Raw genomic sequence first — 17,389 nt, 5'->3', positions numbered from 1 at the left:
AGAGACTAAGTGTAGAGTGTCATCAGCCTTTTTCGACATACACTAAATGTTAAAGGCTGTTTCACGTAAAATCTTCATGCACAATTTATCGATTTCAAGTGTACCATTCAGTGGTTGTTAATACATACACAGAGTTGTATAATCACCAACATCTATGATGAAAATAGATTATTTTAATCATTCAAAACCACCTTTTATACTCCTGAACTATCACCCCTCAGTATTCCTGTCATTCTGTCCTTAAAAACTGTTAGTCACATTTCTGTTGATACATATTTTTCTGTTCTGGACACTTCATATAAATAAAATCATACAATATGTAGTCTTTTGTGATTTCACTAAAAATTCAATATTTAATTATGTCAAATTATGTACAAGATATTATTTCTTATTATTACAAAATACTGCATTTTTACACAAAATATATGTGCTTTTTATGTTTGCTTGCCAAGCACTGCACCTCCCCCGAGGAGGTGTTTTTCTGCTTTACCGAGTTTTAGTGTACACATTTCTGTTAAAATTAGCATCTCATGTTTATAATAATACCTTCCAAGACCAGGAAAAAGTTGAGTAACAAATGTATTATTTGCATGAAAACACCTATGTCATCATATGGATATCCCACGTTTGCTCATACTATGATCAGCTGAATAGATTCTTAGGGTTGATTCCACCTTTTAAAAAAATCATTTTGTTGGAGTCTCGTACAAGTCTATCACATCCACACATCAGTTGAATCAGGCATGCTCGTACAGCTGATTCCCTCTTATTCTTTTTTTGATGTTTATTTTCTATCGGGCCCTTGTATCAGCTCTTCCCCAAACCTTGTTTCTACTTTTTTGAATATAATCAGTAATACTTTTAAGGAACATTCTTTTGCAAGATTTGTATCGGCATAGAGAACCATTTCTCTTGAGGTCATGCATAATCTATGTTTAGCGTATACCACTGCTTTTCCAAAGTGGTATGTATGAGGGTTCCAGTTTTCCCAGCATATAAGAATTCATGTTAAAATTTGTTTTATTTTTGGTAAAAAAAGTACACATAGCAAAATATATACCCACTCAACTTTCCTACATGTGTGATTCAGTGATCTTGGTGAAATGCTTCACATTGTCTCATTCTTGCTATCTTTCTGCACATTCATTTACCATTATGAACTTAAAATCCTCACATCACTTATATCTGTATCTGTTAAAGCTATTCAAGTAAGGGTGAAGCTGTGTATCAGTGAGTTTTACTTATATTTCTCTGATAACAAATGACCCTTGACCTTCAAGGAATGTCTATGTGCCAGAGTTTCTCATGGGACATGGTGTCAGTTCAGGACTCACTTTGCTTATCAGTAGACCTGAAGAAAACCTCAACGTCCATGCAAGTATCGATGTAAGGTGTTCAATACAAAATCTTTTTCTAAGGCGGTAATTCATAGTGTATTCTCTTCTACATCGCTTATGAATTTGCAGAGTGAAGAATTTTTATTGCCCACATGTCATAGGCTGGTTTCTCTTGAGAAACGAAATCAGTGAAGCTCACTTGTAAGTCTGCTCTGTGAGTTCTATATGGCCATTTCAGCAAATGATTAAACCCATCCAAAACATATGGTTAGTGTCAGAATTGTGAAGAAATTTGGAAGGTGGCAGCATGTCCAACCTCTTTCTCATAGGAACCATCCTTGAGCTGATGTGAAGTCCGAGGAGGGGAGCTGCCAGCTGCACACCATTCTTGCAGTCATGTGACAGGAATAGACTCTCTGTATCTGCCTGCAAAGAACTGGGGCTGAAGAAGCACCCTGTGATCCACTGTTTGTATACTCGTGACTCTGATTTCCACAAAAATTACAACTATTGAGAGGATGAATATAATATTGCTAAGAGTGTGGAAATGAGGATGCCGAGGTCCACCCACAATACATTTAAAATTACTATTTGTATTCATTCATAATTCTTTCTTATAAGTTATATTCAACAACACTGAATGGGAGTCTTAAGGACTGATATACTGCTTGTGGTATAGGCTTGAAAGCTGACTTGACTATAAAATCTGTTTGGATCAATCTCTTGTACCTCTTGACTTATTCTCCAAAAATTTTCCTAAATTTCATTGCTAATTAGAATGAGTCAGTCTTTTACTTTCCACTGACTCACTAATATACCTACTACTCAGCTTTGTTTGATTGCTTGAAATGTCACTTAACTTTTGATAGTTCAGTGTAACATTATTTGACTTCTTTTCTGCTTTGACGTTATTTTCTATGACCCGTGATTCTGATCAGTTGCTAGTCGTAGAGACTTTGGTCATTGTTCTAAGCTTGTGCACACTGCCAGCCATGCCTCCCTTAAAATACATACCCGTTGCCAACTATTTCATTCTGAATCTTGGCGACCTCACACGTTTCTGGGAAGAACTGTGGTCAATAGGGTCTCCAGGGTCTACGGTACCCTTAGAAAGTTCTGAATTGCCAACCATTTAGTTAGGAGCTGATCGGATTCATTTTTTCTTAAATGGTGTGAGGGTTTTAAAAACAATTTTATTGGGGGCTCTTATAACTCATGACAATCCATGCATCCATCCATTGGGTCAAGCACATTTGTACATTTGTTGCCAATATCATTCTCAAAACATTTGCCTTCTACTTGAGCTCCTTATTTTTGCCCCTCCCTCCCCATGAACCCTTGATAATTTATAAATTATTATTATTTTACCATGTCTTCAACTGTCCGACGTCTCCCTTCATCCACTTTTCTGTTTTCCATCCTCCAGGGAGGAAGTTCTATGTACATCCTTGTAATCGGTTCCCTCTTTCTACTCTACCTTCCCTTCTCCCTCCCGTTACAGCCACTCTCACCTCTTGTCCTAAAGGGTTCATCTGTCCTGGATTCCCTGTGTTTCCAGTTCCTATCTGTACTAGTGTACATCCTCTGGTCTAGCCAGATTTGTACAGTAAAATTGGCTCCTTTGCCTATTTGTATTCCTTTGATTCTTTTTATTGTCTGACGGTTCTACCTCAATATCCTAGCATGCTATAGAATAAGAGTGGTGGTAGGGGTCACCCTTGCCTGGTTACTGCTTTTCCCCATTGAGCATGTTATTGGCTGTTGGTTTCTCATGTACTGCTTTTATTATGTTGAAGAATTATCCTTCTGTCCCTGTTTTGCTGAGTGCTTTAAACATAAATAGATGTTGAATATTGTCTAATGTCTTTTCTGCATCTATTGATAAGATACTGTGTTTTTTATTTCTTGCCTTGTTTATGTGGTGATCACATTGATAGCTTTGTGAATGTTGGGCCACCCCTGCATACGTGAAATGAGTTCCACTTGATCATGGTGAATTATTTTTTTGATCTGTTGCTGTATTCTATTGGCCAGGATTTTGTTGAGGATTTTAGCATCTTTGTCCTTGAGGGATAATGGCCTATGATTTTCCATCTTTGTGGAGTCTTTTCTTGGTTTAGGTATCAGAGTTATGCTCGCTTTGTGGAATGAGTTGGGAGTTCGTTGTCTTTTTCTATGTTCTAAAAGAGTTTGTGTAGTATTGGTGCCAGTTTTTCTTTGAATACTTGGTAGACTTCTGGACCTAGGCTTTTCTTGGTTGGAAGTTTCTTAATGACCTGCTCTATTACTTCCGTTCGTATGAGTCTGTTGACGTTTTCAGTATCTGTCTGCAATAATTTGGGTGGGTGATGTGTTCTTAGGTATCAGGCCCTTTCTTCTATTGCCCAGTTTGTGTAATTTTTTTGAATACAGTTTTTCATAGTAGTGTGTTATTCTTTTTATTTCATTTAGATCTGTTGTAATGCCTGTGTTTTCATCTCTTAATCTGGGTTTTTGTCTCTTTTCTTTCTTGTCCTTTGGTAAGTTTGCCAGTTGTCTGTTTATTTTGTCAGCCTTTCAAAGAACCAGCTTCCTGTCTTGTTGATTTTTTCCAATTGTTTTTTGTTTTGTTTTCCATCTCATTTATTTCTGCTTTGATCCTTATGATTTCTGTCCTTCCGTTGTTGGAGGGATTGTGTTTCTGTCCTTGTTCCTGTTCTTAGAGATGTTGTGTTAGGGTTTTGATTTGAGATTTGTCCTCTTTTTCCATGTGTGGGTCATTAGCTATAAATTCCCTCTCATAACTGCTCTTTTGCTGTTTTTATATGTTGTATTATCACTTCCATTTGTCTGAAGGAATTTTTAAATTTCCTCCTTTATTTGTTTTATTACCCAATTATTATTTTTAAATCATTTTATTGGGGCTCATACAACTCACCGCAATCCAAACATACATCAGTTGTGTCAAGCACACTATACATTCGTTGCCCTCATCTTTCTCAAAACTCCCTTTCTGTTTGGGCTCCTGGAATCAGCTCTTCACTCTCCCCTCCCCCCCCCACCAATCAACCCTTCCCTAATGAACCCTTGATAATTTATAAATTATTATTTTATCTTATCTTACACTGCTTGACGTCTCCCAGGGAGGAGATTTTATGTAGTTTTTATGTAGATCCTTGTGATCAGTTCCCCCTTTCTACCCCCGCTTCCCTCCCGCTATCGCCACTCTTACCACTAGTCCTGAGGGGTTCATCTGTCCTGGATTCCCTGTGTTTCCAGTTCCCATCTGCACCACTGTGCATCCTCTGGTCTAACCAGGTTTGCGAGGTAGAATACCCAATTATTTTTGAATATTATGTTGTTCAGTCTTCATGTGTTCATCTTTATGTTTCTGCTCATTAATTCTTGGTTCCTAATTTTATAGTTTCGTGGTCAGAGAAGACTGCTTGTAGGATCTTGATTGTTTTGAATTTGTTGAGGCATGTTTTTTGGCCAAGCATGTTGTCCATTTTTGAGAATATTCCATATGTGTTAGGGAAGAACTTATATTCTTGTTTTGTTGGATGGAGCATTCTGTATATGTCTATGAAGTTAGTTATTTATTGTGTTTTTGAGCTTTTTGTGTCTTAACTGAGTGTTTTTATTGATGTACTGTCTTTCCTTGAGAGTGGTGCATTCAAGTCTCCTGTGATTATTGTGGCTGTGTCTATATCTTCTATCATTTCTGTGAGAATTTGTTTGACAAACTTCAAGGGTCTTTCACTGGATGCCTATATGTTTCTTATAGTTATGGGTTCCAGAACTATTGTTTCCTTTATCATATATGTTGTGACTGTTTTTGTCTCTTATTACGTTGTTTGCCTTGAAGTCTCATTTCTCAGAGATTAATATAGTAACCCCTGCTTTCTTTTGATTGGTATTTGCTTGGTATGCTTTTGTCCATGCTCTGATTTTTAGTCTGCTTGTGTCTTTGTTTGTGAGGTGTATTTCTTGTGGTCAGCATATTAATGGACTTTGTTTCCTTATCCATTCTCTCATTATCTGTCTTTTTAGTGATGCATTTAGCCCATTAAAATTTAGTGAGAAGGCCAGGCTTTAACCCAATGCGCCAAGATGTAAATACAGCTTACCAGCATCTACCAGGGAACTAATAGAGAAGCCCCAATCCCAAACATGTGGAACCCTCCCCCCCATAGAAGAATGCCCTTGAGAGGACAGCACTGAAGGTACAGCTTGGGGAGAGGGGCACATCGGATTAGAGCACACAGGAGAAATCAAGAGGGATGCAGAGTGAGGGGAACACATCCTGGCCCACCAAGCCCTGAGGAGATATTCCTGCTCAGAGCAGACAGTGCACAGAGAGGACCATAGGGCCAGCCCCATCAAGAGACATGACATTCCTCGTTGCACCACAGCACTATGAGGTACAACACTGGAGACACAGTTCAGGAACTGTGTCCAGTTTCACCCCATCATACTGTGGTGAAACACTAAGAGCATACAACAGAGCAGCAAGGGGAGCAAATCAATGAAGTCCCCAAGGAATCCTAAGAATTGACTTTGGAGACAGTGTGGCATCCCATCAGACTCAATGGAAAACACTTGTAAAGGCCAACAAACAGACCTTGAACTATTTATAGGCTTTTCCATTTTCGTCAGTGGCTTTGTTTTTGTTGTTATATGTAGGTTCTGTTTTTTGGGCATTTTTTTATTATTGTTTCTGTTATTGTTTTGAGGTTTTCCTTCCTTCGTTGTTTTGCTTGGCTTTGCGAGACTTGGCACTTATTATTGTCTCTGCATGTCTATCTAGATGAGACAGAGAGGATAAACAATTCAGAGATGAAAAGAATGGGACAGATGGTTCTGGGGTATATAGGAGAAGGGATTGTTGGAGAAAGGAAGGGGTGGGGGGGACCAACCCAGGGACAAGGGAACAAAAAATGAACTAAAATCAATGGACAGAAGAGCGTAGGATGCCTAGTGGGGCCTAATCAAGGGCAATATAGCATTGAGGAATTACTAAACCCAAATGAAACTTGAACATGATGGTAGGACAGGAGGGAGGAAGTAAAGGGAAAGAGAGGAAAGAACCAGGAGGCAAAGGACATTTATAGACACCTAAATACAGGCATGAGCATAAGTAAATTTATGTATATAATGAGAGGGGAATAGAACTATGTACTCATATCTATAGATGGACATTAGGCCTCAACTCAAGTACTCTTTCAACACAAGAACACTTTGTTCTAATAATCCGGCATTCTGTGATGCTCACCTTCCTGACACAATCGCAGAGGACAAAATGGGTGCATAAGCAAATGTACTGAAGAAAGCTGATGGTGCCTGCCTTTCAAAAGAAAGAAGGTCTGGGGTCTTAAAGGCATGAAGATAAACTTGCAGCCATGTAGCTCAGAAACAGCAAAGCCCACATGAAAGAAGCTCACTAGGCTGTGTGATCACAAGGTGTCGATGGGATTAGGTATCAGGCCCCTAAGACCCAGGACAAAATCATACCCAAAGTGAATGGGTGAGTGGGGATGTGGACTGGATAGCCAAAGCCCATCTGTAGACAATTGGACATCCCCTCACAGAAGGGTCACAAGAAAGAGATTAGCCAGCCAGGGTGGAGTATAGCACCAATGAAACACGGCTTTCCTCTAGTTCTTTAATGCTTCCTTCATTCCACTATAATGATCTCAATTCTAACTTACATATAGGATTAGACCAGAACATGCACACTGCTACAGTTAAGAGCCAGCAACACAGGGAATCCAGGAGAGATGAACCCCTCAGGGCCAACAATGAGAATAGAGATACCAGGAGGATAAGAGGAACATGGAGGGAGAACAGGAGAATTGATCACAAGGATCGACCTATAACCCCTCTCCGAGGGGGATAAACACAGAAAAGTGGGTAAAGGGCAACAGAGGATGATGTAAGATATGAAAGTAATAATCTCTACCTCATGAAGTGTTCATCAGCGAGAGTGGGTGTGAAAGGGTGGGGGGAAATGAGCTGATATCTAGGGCTCAAGTAGAGAGCAAATGCTTTGAAAATGAGGAGGGCAGCATATGTGCAAATGTGCTTGACACACTGGATGAGTGTATGGATTGTGATGAGAGATGTAAGAGCCTCCAATAAAAGTATTTAATAAAATTCAGTAGATTTTTGATATGTATTTCAAACTGTCATTTTGCTCTATGTATGTGTGTGTTGTATGCTTGCAAATGTGTATTTTTTTCAGTTTTTGTTCTTCCCGAGCTTTTTCCTTATTTTCAGTGTTGCTCTGTGTGTGTTGTTTTTTGTGAGAAATTGTCTTGTATGTTGGTTTCAGGTTTGAGTGTTGTTGCTATTGGATTTTTAGCCATAGAACTTCATTGAGTATTTTTAGTAGTGGTACCTTGTTTTTGTGAATTTCATTAGTTTATCCTAGTCTTGGTACACTTTTATTTCCCACCATATTTGAGGGATAATTTTTGCTGGGTAGAGCATTCTAGGTTGACATTTTCCCTCCAGTATTAGCTATACTCACTGCATTGTGTTCATACCTGCATGGCTTCTGCAAAGAAATCTGAGGTTATTCTCATTGCTGACCCCTTGCTGTCATGGATCTTTTTTTTCTGGACTCTCTTAGAATTTTTTCCTTGCCACTGATGTTAGACTTCCTGACTGCTGTCAGCTGGGGAGTCTTCCTTTGGGATCTCTAGCGGCTGGAGTTCTTTTGGTCTCCTGCATAGTTATCTCTTCCTCCTTTAGACCTTGACGAAAGTGTTCTTGCAGGAGCTCTTGGATTAGTCTCTGTGTGGATTTTTCCTTCTTCTTCCATTTCTGGAATTCCTATAATACACTGGTTGTTCCTCTTGAATGTGTCCCACATAATTCTTAAGTTTTTTGGTTTTTTTTTCGTTTCTTTTGCATTTTGTATTGTTTGTTCCTAGTTTAGATAAGGGTCTGTAGATTTATCACTTAACTTGCTATTTCGGGTTCCCGTGTCTTCAATTCTGTTTCTCTGTTCTTTTGTAGCCTCATGCTGTTCCATTGTGGTGTTGTTTAAATCTGCTACTGTAGTGTTTGGCTTTGTGTTTCTGGTTGAGGTTTTCCTTCTACAGCGTGTAGTGAGGTTACTAGCCTCTCCATTGGTTCACGTTTTCTCTCAGACCCGTCCTTCAACTGTTGCATGAGTGCAATCAGCATTCTTCTAAACAATTTTCCTGGTAAATCCTTAGCTCCATCCATTTCAGGCGCTTCATTTAGATGTGGCTGGTATTTGCTTATTAGTGTTTGTTTTTCTTGTGTTTTGTGCGTGCACCTATATCTTCTTTTGCTTCCTTGACATCTTGGAGTTGCTGTTAGGGGTGTTACGGAGGTGGCGTTATGTAGAACAGACGAGCAGTAGAGGGTTTTTGGACTGTTTGTGTTGAGTATCTGAGTTGGAGGTGCGGCGGTGGGTGGAGAGTGTTAGATTAGGTGTTCCAGGAGCAAACAGAGAGTGTGAGAGGAAGTGGCAGTGAACTGAGGGAGAAAGGAAGGAGCAATAGGCAACCAAGGAAGAGCACAAACAGAGCGTGATTGGGTGGAGGTATTTGGTAGTTCAAAGAACGGAAGTTAGATCCAAAAAATGCCTGTCGTCAAAGTGGAGGAATTGATAGAAAAAAATACTGTGAAACTGTAATAATAGTGACAACTATTGGTTTGCTGGGGATGGGACGGAAAGTAAAGGTTGGATAAGAGGAAAAGAGAAACTAAAAGATAGGTTAATAGTACTACAAAATAAAAATTTAGATATTTAGATTAGAGACAGGGCAATTAAATGAAAGGGCCAGAGTTGGAAGTTTAAAAAATAATACTAAGAATAAATAATGCTGGAGTAAGCTGCAAGACAGCTGTTAATGTATGTTTATTTGGGCTCTATAAGTTCTGCCCGGGAGATTTATCGCTCTTGTGGGTAGTAAATTCTGGGTCGGTGGTGCGTTAAAGAACTAGAAAATAAACAAATAAATTGAGAGTAAGACAGTAAAGTTGTGTTTATATATGTATATATATTTATTTATCCTTCCCTCCTGTCCTTAAGTATATCTCCAAGTATGGAAGTCCTAATTGGGTATAAGTTATAAGCTAGTACTTGACTTTGTTTTAAAGAGGGGAGGATATAGGAGCGACAGAAGGCAGGGCAACAAGAGAACCAGCAAAAAATGCAGCGTGGTTCCGCTCCGATCCAGAACTGTGTGTAGCATAGGTGGTCTTTGAAGCAGTGTCTGGCAATATGGCGTTTTATTAATTTATGATCTTTTAGGGTGCTGGAGTTGAGACTATGACTAGGGGGGTTATTTTGGTGTTTGGTATAGCGGTGGTCCTGAATTCTTATGGTTTCAGTTCATTATCCTGAGAGAATAGCTCTCTGGTGAGTCAGGTAAGTGGAATGGGATTCACTCTTTTGGATGATGTGGCTGAGAAAGTGGGAGTGGGGGGCAAGGTATAGACCTGTACATACCACCTAGCTTGCTGGCAGAATAAAGCAATACCCTTCTCAGAGTGTAAGTGGCTTTTGTGAGAGGTTTGGGATACTGGCCAGGGCCTGGTGTCCCCAGACAGCTTGGTGGATAGCTTGGTACCTGCCCCTTCGTTTCCTCTGGGCTTCTAAGCTTTCAGACTCTGCCTCAAGTCTAAACTTTCTGCCTGGGCTGAAGTTTATAATTGTTATGTTATGCTAATACTTTATTAAAGAGCAAGGTATGTGTTAACTGCAGCCAGAGAGTTTAAGGAGAGATTAAAAGAAAGGAAAAAAGATAAAAGGGTAGAATTTTGTGGGGTTTCCAGTTTCAGATGTGCTGCACACGTGCTTCCCTTTTGGTTTTCTAACTCTTGGTCTTTTCATTGCAATTTTTTACTTTCTCTTCTCAAGTTGTACTTGGAAGTTTTCTCTGCTGCGTTGTTACTTGATCATATCTTCCATTTGCCTTAGCTACCCCCCAATTAAAAGCAAGTTTTCGTCTTTCTTTTGGTTCTTGATGTCATCCAACAAACCAACAGGTCTTTTGTCATTCGTGATTGCATTAAATTTGTTCTCAAAATTCAGGTGAAATATGGTCAAGTTCATATTTTGGCTCTCGTGAACTTGTTTTCACTTTCTTCAACTTCATCTTGAACTTACATCTGAGCAATTGATGGACTGTTGCACAGTCTGCCACTGGTATGGATTTACTTGCTGATACTGAGCTTCTCTTTTGCTCTTTTCAGAAATGCAGACAGTTTGGTTTCTGGGTGTGGTAGTGACATAATGTGGTGTCAGTTTGAAAGGATTATGAGTGAAGGAGTGGTGTCTACTCTGTCAATGGGATCATAGCCAATGAGGCCTGTGGGTGGGCATTGCCTTCTCCAGAGAATTGTGGGAACCCTGTATTCCTCCTTGGAGGGGGAAGATACTTCTCTATGTCTCTGCTCACTCTCATGGAGGTGCTGTACTGATAAGACACTTGGCACTACACTGATAGACTCCATACCCTGGGAACTGGAGGAGCCACTGGGACCTAAACTGATGCAACCTCGGAAGCCAGAGAAGCCTCGTGGAGATGTTTCCAGCACTGAGATGGTTCCAACGCCACTGGATCCAAAGACTTTCTAACCACTGGCCTGTGGTTGTTCTGTATTCGACATCATTGCATGGATTTCATGAGTCTGAAGAGGACTTTATAGATTAATATCAGACATACGGACTAATATCGGACTTACGGGTTTGGACTGGACTGGGTTGGGATGCTTCCTTAATGTACAATTACCCTTTATGTAAAACTCTCTCTTATACACACATGAGTTTCTATGGATTTGTTTCTCTAGTCCACCCAGACCTCCACACTGGGTAATCCATCTGGAGACGTTTATATGTATAGTTGTCTTAGGGTTGCTTAAAAAAAAAAAAGGTATATGACATGAAGAAGTTGTTGGTCTTGCAGAATACTATCGTGTGTTTTTGTCACCAAGTCCGTTTTCTAACTACTGTTCCTTCCTCTTTGTTTTCAACTTTGCTCTCGAGTGACCACTAACATAGTGCATCTTGATTGCATGTGTGGTTAATTTCACTCTATCACTAGCTTTAGTGCTTTTGAATAATAGCTATATTGATGGACATGCTTGTGTTCACATAGGTGTTATCCTATCTCAGTCAGCATTGTATTTCAAGATAGATCTTGAAATGTTCTTTTTGACATGTCTAGTGCCATATTTTCTTGAACCTGCCTTTCTTATTCATTACTGGTCCACTTCAGTTCACTTAACACCTAGAATGTTGACGTTTATGCATTCCGTCTCATTTTTGACAAGTTCCAACTTATCTAGGTTCATACTTTGTCATTTTTTCTTTTTCAGTGGAGCTCCATCAGCAAATGAATGTTCCATAGACTTTACTCCTGCAGGATTTACTCCATTTGTATCATTGTGGCTAACTCTACTTTGAGAAGGAAGCTCTTCCTCGGTCACATTTGAGTGCCTTTTTACCTGAGGGAAACCACTAGCTTATTCCTCAGGAGAAAGTTGGGGCTTTTTATTCCCTTAAAGAGTAGGAGTTTCAAAAACTCAAAGGGACAGTGCTACCCAGTCCTATCGAGTCATTAAGAATTGGTCTTGACCTCCCCAATACAATTGCTAAAGACAAATGGGTGCGTAAGAAAATGTGGTGAAGAAAGCTGATGGTGCCCAGCTATCAAAAGATATAGTGTCTGGGGTCTTAAAGGCATGAAAGTAAACAAGTGGCCATCTAGCTGAGAAGCAACAAAGCCCACATGGAAGAAGTACACCCATCTGTGTGATCACGAGGTGTCGAAGGGATGAGGTATCAGACATCATAGAACAAAAAATAATATTGTGAATGAGGGAGTGTGAGGATTGGGGACCCAAAGCCATCTGTAGACAACTGGATATCCCCTTCCAGAAGCTTGGTGGGGAGGAGAGGATCCAGTCAGGGTACAATTTAGCAATGATGAAACATACAACTTTCTTCTAGTTTCTAAACGCCGCACCCCCCCCCCCACCCCCAACTATCATGATCCCAGTTCTACCATACAAATCTGGCAGGACCAGAGGATGTACACTGGTACAGATAGGAACTGGAAACGCAGGGAATCTAGGATGGATGATCCTTCAGTACCAGTGGTGAGAGTGGTGATACTGGGAGGGTGGGGTGGAAAGGGGAAACTGATTACAAGGATCTACATATAACCTCCTCCCTGGGGGACAGACAACAGAAAGGTGGATGAAGGGAGTCGTTGGATAGTATAAGATATGACATAATGATAAATTATAAATTATTACAAGTTCATGAGGGAGGGGGTAGTGGGGAGGGAAGGGAAAAATGAGCTGATGCCAGGGGCTTATGTGGAGAGCAAATGTTTTGAGAATGACAAGGGCAATGAATGTACAAATGTGCTTTACACAATTGATGTATGTATGGATTGTGATAAGAGTTGTATGAGCCCCTAATAATAATAAAATGATTTTTAAAAGAAAATTTTTTAAAAAGAGAGTGATGAACTTTTCCCTCCAACATGGAAAGTCACAATATAATTCTAACAAGTCAAGTAAAAGATTTTCCTGATTAGAAAAGAGCAAACAAAATAAAATAAAGCAGAGCATTCCACCAAAAACAACACAAAAAGAGATGGTATTGATTCTATGGCAGTTTTTGAGTCCCACCTAAGGAGCTTGGCTTCTGGCACGGTCTCAGACAATTTTCTGCTTCCGTTCATGAGATTTTCTGTATTAGACATGGTTTTGATTTTATCCGAAGAATTTTCGGTGGCCAATTCCTTAGAAGTAGAAAAGCCTATTTCTTGACAATCTGTGCTTAGTCTTGAAGCTGTGCTACAGCCTTTTCATTTTATGTGACCTTGCTCATATTTTAAATACTAGTGTCACACCTTCCAGGATCGCAGTAGGACAGACTGGCAGAGAAGCGGTGGAAGAACTCAGGATAGAAAGCTTTGCCCAAAATAGGGGTCATACTGAAGTACACATTTTCATAAAACTCTATCAATCATTTATTGTTTTTGGAAAGATGGAGGACAAAAAATTCTGTATTTTACCAAAAGAGGGAAGAGTTGGTTCAGATTAGTTTGTAGAATCCATGGAAAGAAAAGAGTTGGGTTCTCCTGTTGTAGATAGCATGAATGGATTCATTTTATTAAAGAGATTGAATCGGGGAAGTAATTAGAGTTAAGTAGGAAGCCTCGTGATTGAAGTTAATTATTTTTAGTGCTATTTTGAGCACTCCTGTTGTCTGATGACTGAAGCGTCAAAATACCTTTTGTAAGCAATTTTAGGATTGTTATTCTACAAATTAATATTCCCATTTATCTAGATTTCTTTCTATCAAATAACTGATAAATGTTACTCGAAATCCAATGGACAGTTTGGAGATCTCTAACCTATTTCTTCCCCTTTCTAGCATGATTATGATACGAGAGTGGATGATTTTCTTCGTCGCACACAAGAGGCTGTCAGTATCCGGAGAAGTAGACCCCGTGGAAGAGACTGGGAACGAGAGCGAGACCGCCCCAGAGATAACAGACGAGACAGAGAAAGAGAAAGAGAGCGACTATGTGATCGGGACAGAGACCGTGGGCAGAGAGGTCGATATCGAAGATAATGCACTTTGGGACGTAATGATGGTTTCAAGATAAAACAAACAAAAACGTTCTTGTTTGAGGGAGGACTTTTTTGGTGTGTGTTTACAAGTAGTAAATTTATTTTCAGCTGTCTACTTAAAGTTCATTGTGTAGAAGCATTTATTATGATCCCCTTTGTTCCAAGCATGCAGTAAGCCCGCCAACAAGGCACGGTTGACAACTGCTTGTCAACGTTTACTGGGGCAAAATGGAACCGTCCACGAATGTAGATACTGATTCTTTCTCCATAAATGTCCATCTACTTATAGTGAGTTCAACGTAGGGTTATTGTTTATTTTCGTTCATTGGGATCTTAAACGATAACTGCCATGACATTTTGCTTTGTGTGTCTACATGCAGTTGCACACGGTTCAATAAAATAATGCTGCTATCAAGTATGCAAATAGGACTTACGATGGTTTGACTGTATGGCAGGGTTGTAGCAGCCTCTCGGGGGCCCCTCCCCTTAAATACGTATAACGTCACTTTTTATTTTTGTTTAGTCTTCAATGATGAAAGCAATATTAAGACATTGCTATCTAATTTTAACCATTTTGAATGTTAATAAATGTTAATTTTGGTAGCATAATGGATGTATTGTTTAGTCTTTGCCTCCAAACTGGATACATTGGCTTAAAATGTTCTCACAGTTTGTGTGTGGAAACGGAACATTCCCATATTCTACATTGCTACTGTTTTGTATAAAATGAATTCGTAAAGATTGACCCTTCTTGGTTTTGGTTTTTGTGGGAGTGTATTTCTATGGTCAATGTCAGAACTGATGTCAAGTAAATGTATTGTGTTGCTATTTTGCATAAGTTTTTGTTTCATCAAAGACTTCACAAAACTAAACTACTTAGACTTAGTTTCCATATTTTAAAAGTTAAAATCTGTCAGTCCCTCTCAACAATTAGAATAGTTACATAGTAGACTCACCCCAGAAAACTATTGATGGGAGAATTTGTATTTAATCTTCTTTCTTAACATCTGAGGTTTGGAGTATTATTAAGTTGAACATGCAAACTTTTGGGAGTATCTGAATGTTTTCATACAGTGCCATCTGATTTGTGGGATGGGATGAGAAACACAGGATCGTCACACTATCGGTTAAACTTTATTTGCCTGGTGTCATATTATTACCACTTTTGTTTTTTAAATTTTATGTAATTTATTTTATTTTGTTGTTGTTGTTTTCTTTTTTTTACATTTTATTAGGAACTCATACAACTCTTATCACAATCCATACATATACATACATCAATTGTATAAAGCACATCCATACATTCCCTGCCACAATCATTCTCAAGGCATTTGCTCTCCACTTAAGCCCCTTGCATCAGGTCCACTTTTTTTTTTCCCCTCCCTCCCCTTTCCCCCCTCCCTCATGTGCCCTTGGTAATTTATACATCGTTATTTTGTCATATCTTGCCCTATCCGGAGTCTCCCTTCCCCCCTTCTCTGCTGTCCCTCTCCCAGGGAAGAGGTCACATGTGGATCCTAGTAATCAGTTCCCCCTTTCCAACCCACTCATCCTCCACTCTCCCAGCATCGTCCCTCACACCCTTGGTCCTGAAGGTATCATCCACCCTGGATTCCCTGTGCCTCCAGCCCTCATATGTACCAGTGTACAGCCTCTGTCCTATCCAGCCCTGCAAGGTAGAATTCGGATCATGGTAGTTGGGGGGAGGAAGCATCCAGGATCTGGGGGAAAGCTGTGTTCTTCATCGGTACTACCTCGCACCCTAATTAACCCATCTCCTCTCCTAAACCCCTCTATGAGGGGATCTCCATTGGCCGACACTTGGGCCTTGGGTCTCCACTCTGCACTTCCCCCTTCATTTAATATGGTACATATATACATATACATATATACATATACACATACATACACACACTTATATCTTTTTTTTTTTTTGCATGATGCCTTATACCTGGTCCCTTGGCACCTCGTGATCGCACTGGCCGGTGTGCTTCTTCCATGTGGGCTTATTTGCTTCTGAGCTAGATGGCCGCTTGTTCACCTTCAAGCCTTTAAGACCCCAGACACTATCTCTTTTGATAGCCGGGCACCATCAGCTTTCTTCACCACATTTGCTTATGCACCCATTTGTCTTCAGCGATCCTTTCATGGAGGTGTGCAGTCAATGATATGATTTTTTGTTCTTTGATGCCTGGTAACTGATCCCGTCAGGACCACTCGATCACACAGGCTGGTGTGTTCTTCCATGTGGACTTTGTTGCTTCTGAGCTAGATGGCCGCTTGTTTATCTTCAAGCCTTTAAGACCCCAGTCACTATCTCTTTTGATAGCCAGGCACCATCAGCTTTCTTCACCACATTTACTTGTTCACCCACTTTGGCTCCAGCCGTTGTGTCGGGAGAGTGAGCATCATAGAGTTCCAATTTAATAAAAGAAGGTATTCATGCATTGAGGGAGTGTTTGAGTAGAGGCCCAAGGTCCTTCCGCCACCTTAATACTTGACCTATAAATATAGACACATAGATCTATTTCCCCATCCTCCTATATATGTTTGCATGTACATGTCTTTGTCTAGACCTCCATGAATGCCCTTTGCCTCCTAGCTCTTTCCTCTATTTCCCTTGATTTCCTCCTGCCCTACTACCATGCTTCGTCGCCACCTGGGCTACAGCTATACCTCTTCTCTAAACAACCTTACCCTTGATCATTTCCCACCAGGCCTGCCACTCCCCCTTCTCTACCATTTGGGGTCCCATGTTTTTCCCTTGTCCCTGGGTTTGTTAACACCACTTCCTTACCCCCTCTACCCCCCCACCCCAAGTCCCCCCGGAACTGTCGGTCCCGTTGTTTTTCCTCCAGATAGTTCATCCAGCCTGTCCTATTCAGACAGACCTGTGGAGACACTAACATGCACGAAAACAAGACAGAGGAAAACAAAGCAACAGTATGCAACCAGACAACAAAACAAAAACAAACCACTGACAAAGAACAGAACAAAACAGTTCACAAGAGAAAAGCTTGTAGTTAGTTCAGGGATTCTTTGCTGGCCCTTAGGAGTGTTTTCCAGTCCAGTCTGTTGGGGCACCACGCCCTGGCCCCAAAGTCCACTTTCAACATTCCCTGGGGACCTTGCCACTCCATTCCCTTGCTGTTCCGCTGCATTCCCCCAGTGATTTGCCTCGGTGTGGTGGGATCAGGTCAGGTGCAATTCCCACACTGTGTCTCCGGTGCAGTCCCCTGTATCGCCCTTCGTCACTGATTGGCATCATTTCTCATAGTGGGGCCAGCCATGTTGTTCTCTCTGTGGACTGGCTGCTCTACTCAGGAACATCATCATCACGGCCTGGTGGGCCAGGCTGTGCTCCACTCTCTCCTCCTGCCCCTTCGTCTTCTCCCGTGTGCTCTGATCAGATATGTTCATCTCCCGGAGCTGCAGAG

At 40.5% G+C, this 17,389-nt stretch overlaps 1 protein-coding gene across 1 annotated transcript in view; it reads left to right on the top strand.

Moving 5' to 3' along the window:
• Window positions 1-14,516, top strand: part of YTHDC1 (YTH N6-methyladenosine RNA binding protein C1) — a 98,470-nt gene extending 83,954 nt beyond the window's left edge. Inside the window, exon 17 of the mRNA XM_075544249.1 lies at window positions 13,753-14,516. Coding sequence (XP_075400364.1) covers window positions 13,753-13,953 — 201 coding nt within the window. The 3' untranslated portion in view covers window positions 13,954-14,516. The remainder of the gene's footprint in view (window positions 1-13,752) is intronic.
• The last annotated feature ends 2,873 nt before the right edge of the window (window positions 14,517-17,389 follow it).

Source organism: Tenrec ecaudatus, chromosome 3 (assembly GCF_050624435.1).
Source record: "Tenrec ecaudatus isolate mTenEca1 chromosome 3, mTenEca1.hap1, whole genome shotgun sequence".
NCBI classification, from domain to species: domain Eukaryota; kingdom Metazoa; phylum Chordata; class Mammalia; order Afrosoricida; family Tenrecidae; genus Tenrec; species Tenrec ecaudatus.
The sequence above is the reverse complement of the archived record's forward strand: the minus strand, read 5'-3'. Positions and strand labels throughout refer to the sequence as shown.